This window comes from Penaeus monodon, chromosome 9 (assembly GCF_015228065.2).
Source record: "Penaeus monodon isolate SGIC_2016 chromosome 9, NSTDA_Pmon_1, whole genome shotgun sequence".
NCBI classification, from domain to species: Eukaryota; Metazoa; Arthropoda; class Malacostraca; order Decapoda; family Penaeidae; genus Penaeus; species Penaeus monodon.
The window spans coordinates 7,250,385-7,252,884 of NC_051394.1; the positions used below are offsets into that span (position 1 = coordinate 7,250,385).

A 2,500-nucleotide genomic window follows, 5' to 3' on the forward strand; every position below is an offset into this window, starting at 1 on the left:
ATAAAAATGATAATAGAAATGAAAATGATAATTATGATGATGATGATGATGATGATGATGATGATGATTATAATAAAATAATAATAATGATAATAATAATAATAATGATAATAATAATAATAATCATAATAATAATAATAATAATCATAATAATAATAATAATAAATAAACAATAATCAATAATAATAATAATAATAATAATAACAATAACTACAATAATAATAATAATGATAATAATAATATCAGTAAAAACAACACCAACATCAACAGCAATAATAATTACAGTAATGCTAAAATCTAACAACAATAATAACTATAACAGTAATAATAATAGTAATTTTAATAATAGTAATAACATCAAAAACAAAATTGGAAGTGATAACAATGATACAATAATAGTGACAGTTATATTGATGATGTATATATATATGATAAATAATGACGATGTCTGTGTGTATGTATGTATTTGTTTATGTTGTATATATGTTGTTTTCATGTGCATATATATATATATATATATATATATATATATATATATATATATATATATATATTATTATGTATGTATGTATATATATGTACACATACACACACATAGATTGAGAGATAGGTATACATATAATGTAAATATATACATATACGTATATGTAAATATACATGTATATAAAACATATATATGCATATACATATATAAATACCATGTGTGCGTGTGTGAGATACAGAGAGAGAGAAGAAAAGAGATCTGTGTCTGGAGCTTGCATGCAACTTATTAAAATGGAACATACTGCAAAATGATCACAGATTATCTTTTAATACAAATACATACGCTCCTAATATTCCACTGTCCCTATGTTCTAGGTCACAAGTGTATTTAAAGTAAAAACTAGTTCCGTCACATCATAATGTTCTGGTTCCTCTAAGTCGCCTATAAAAAGGTTGCCAGTCACTTCGAGGAGCTTCAGTTCTTCACAGTCTTCAACAACATGAAGTTTGTAAGTATTAGAGGTGATCTCTTTCATGGATAAATCTTTTAGAGAGAATGATTGCGAAGTCCACTTTGTATTGATTTGGTTATGGTTTCTAACACTGATTCTCTTGGAAGAATATTTCGTGAAATGTGCTTAATGAGTAAATGACGTAAAAAGGACAAATATTTTTTTTTCTTACAGGTAGTCCTCGCTCTCCTGGCCGCCGTAGCCACCGCCGTCCCGGTTTATGATGGTTCACAGGCTCGCTTCGACTCCGGCGAGGGGGTGGCCATCCTGAGGGACGAGCGCGTGATCGAGGACGACGGAAGGTACAACTTCGACATGGAGGCTGCCAACGGCATCGTCGTGTCTGAGTCTGGCTCTCCCGGTCTAAAGGGTGCCATCGTCAGTGCCGGTTCCTACTCGTAAGTTATGGTGATATAATTATGTTTAAATGATAATACACCAGCATGATGTCTAATCACATAACTGAATTACATTGAACACTAAATTGCTGTTACTAACAAAGAAAGGAACAAAGAAAGTAAAAAGTAATGGATCGGCAAATAATCTCTCGTTTCCTCGCAGATACACCGCTCCCGACGGCACCCCCGTTGTCGTCAAGTACGTGGCTGACGAGAACGGCTTCCAGCCCCAGTCCGACCTCCTGCCCGTGGCCCCCGAGTTCCCCCACCCGATCCCTCAGTTCGTCCTCGACCAGATCGCCTTCGCCGCTGAGGAGGACGCACGCAGGGCCAGGGAACCCTCCAGCAGATATGGAGCTCCTCAGTAATATAGTTATCTTAACAAAGGGCTAATTCATCTTATTGAAGATTGTGATGACAATGTATTTATTTATTTAGTGCTCATTTCATACAAATAAAAGTAAAAATAAGTCAGAGCATATATATGGTACCCTAAGATAACATCAAGTGCATGCGGTCAGCGTGTTTACTACTGACGAACACCCTTCCGGGATTAATAAAGATAATCTGTTAGATTGAAAGAAAAAACAAAAATATACTTTTGTCGCTAATTGTTTTTCCTGCTTTATTATGAAAACAGCCAAGGCCTTTAATCTATATTATTTTTTGAACATTAATTCAGTTTCTAAACACAGAGAGAGTGTAATGGTAATATTCGATCATGTTAAATCTTCATATATATCTATTTGCAATCCAACATTAAATCATAACATGGATGAAAAAAATATGAACAAAGATATTCGAAGGCAAACGTCAGCCCAGCTCCTTGCAGCTATTTAAGAATGAACATTTGACAATTATTAGTGAATGCTTACTGGGGAACAACTTACCTCTATTCTAGTCTATGTGCAGTAAAGGACAGGCTACCTTCTCACCAGCCTGGAGGAAGTGGTCGGTCTAAAGTAGTATTTTAATTTGAAGTTGGATGCACTTGCACTCAAGGAGGGAATGCAACGAGGCGCCTGTTGCAATGCTCATATCAGCGTTTATGGCCAATACGGTCTGTAATTTGTCACACACTGTGGTAGCCTATTCGATTCAATGAGT

General features: G+C 34.6%; 1 protein-coding gene across 1 annotated transcript; it reads left to right on the plus strand.

Moving 5' to 3' along the window:
• The first annotated feature begins 972 nt into the window (after positions 1-972).
• On the plus strand, positions 973-1,867 carry LOC119576855 (cuticle protein AMP1A-like). The gene is made up of 3 exons (XM_037924504.1): positions 973-992; positions 1,170-1,393; positions 1,557-1,867. Exons 1-3 carry the CDS (start codon positions 984-986, stop codon positions 1,759-1,761), a joined length of 438 nt encoding a protein of 145 aa, XP_037780432.1. The 5' UTR covers positions 973-983; the 3' UTR covers positions 1,762-1,867.
• Positions 1,868-2,500: the final 633 nt, after the last annotated feature.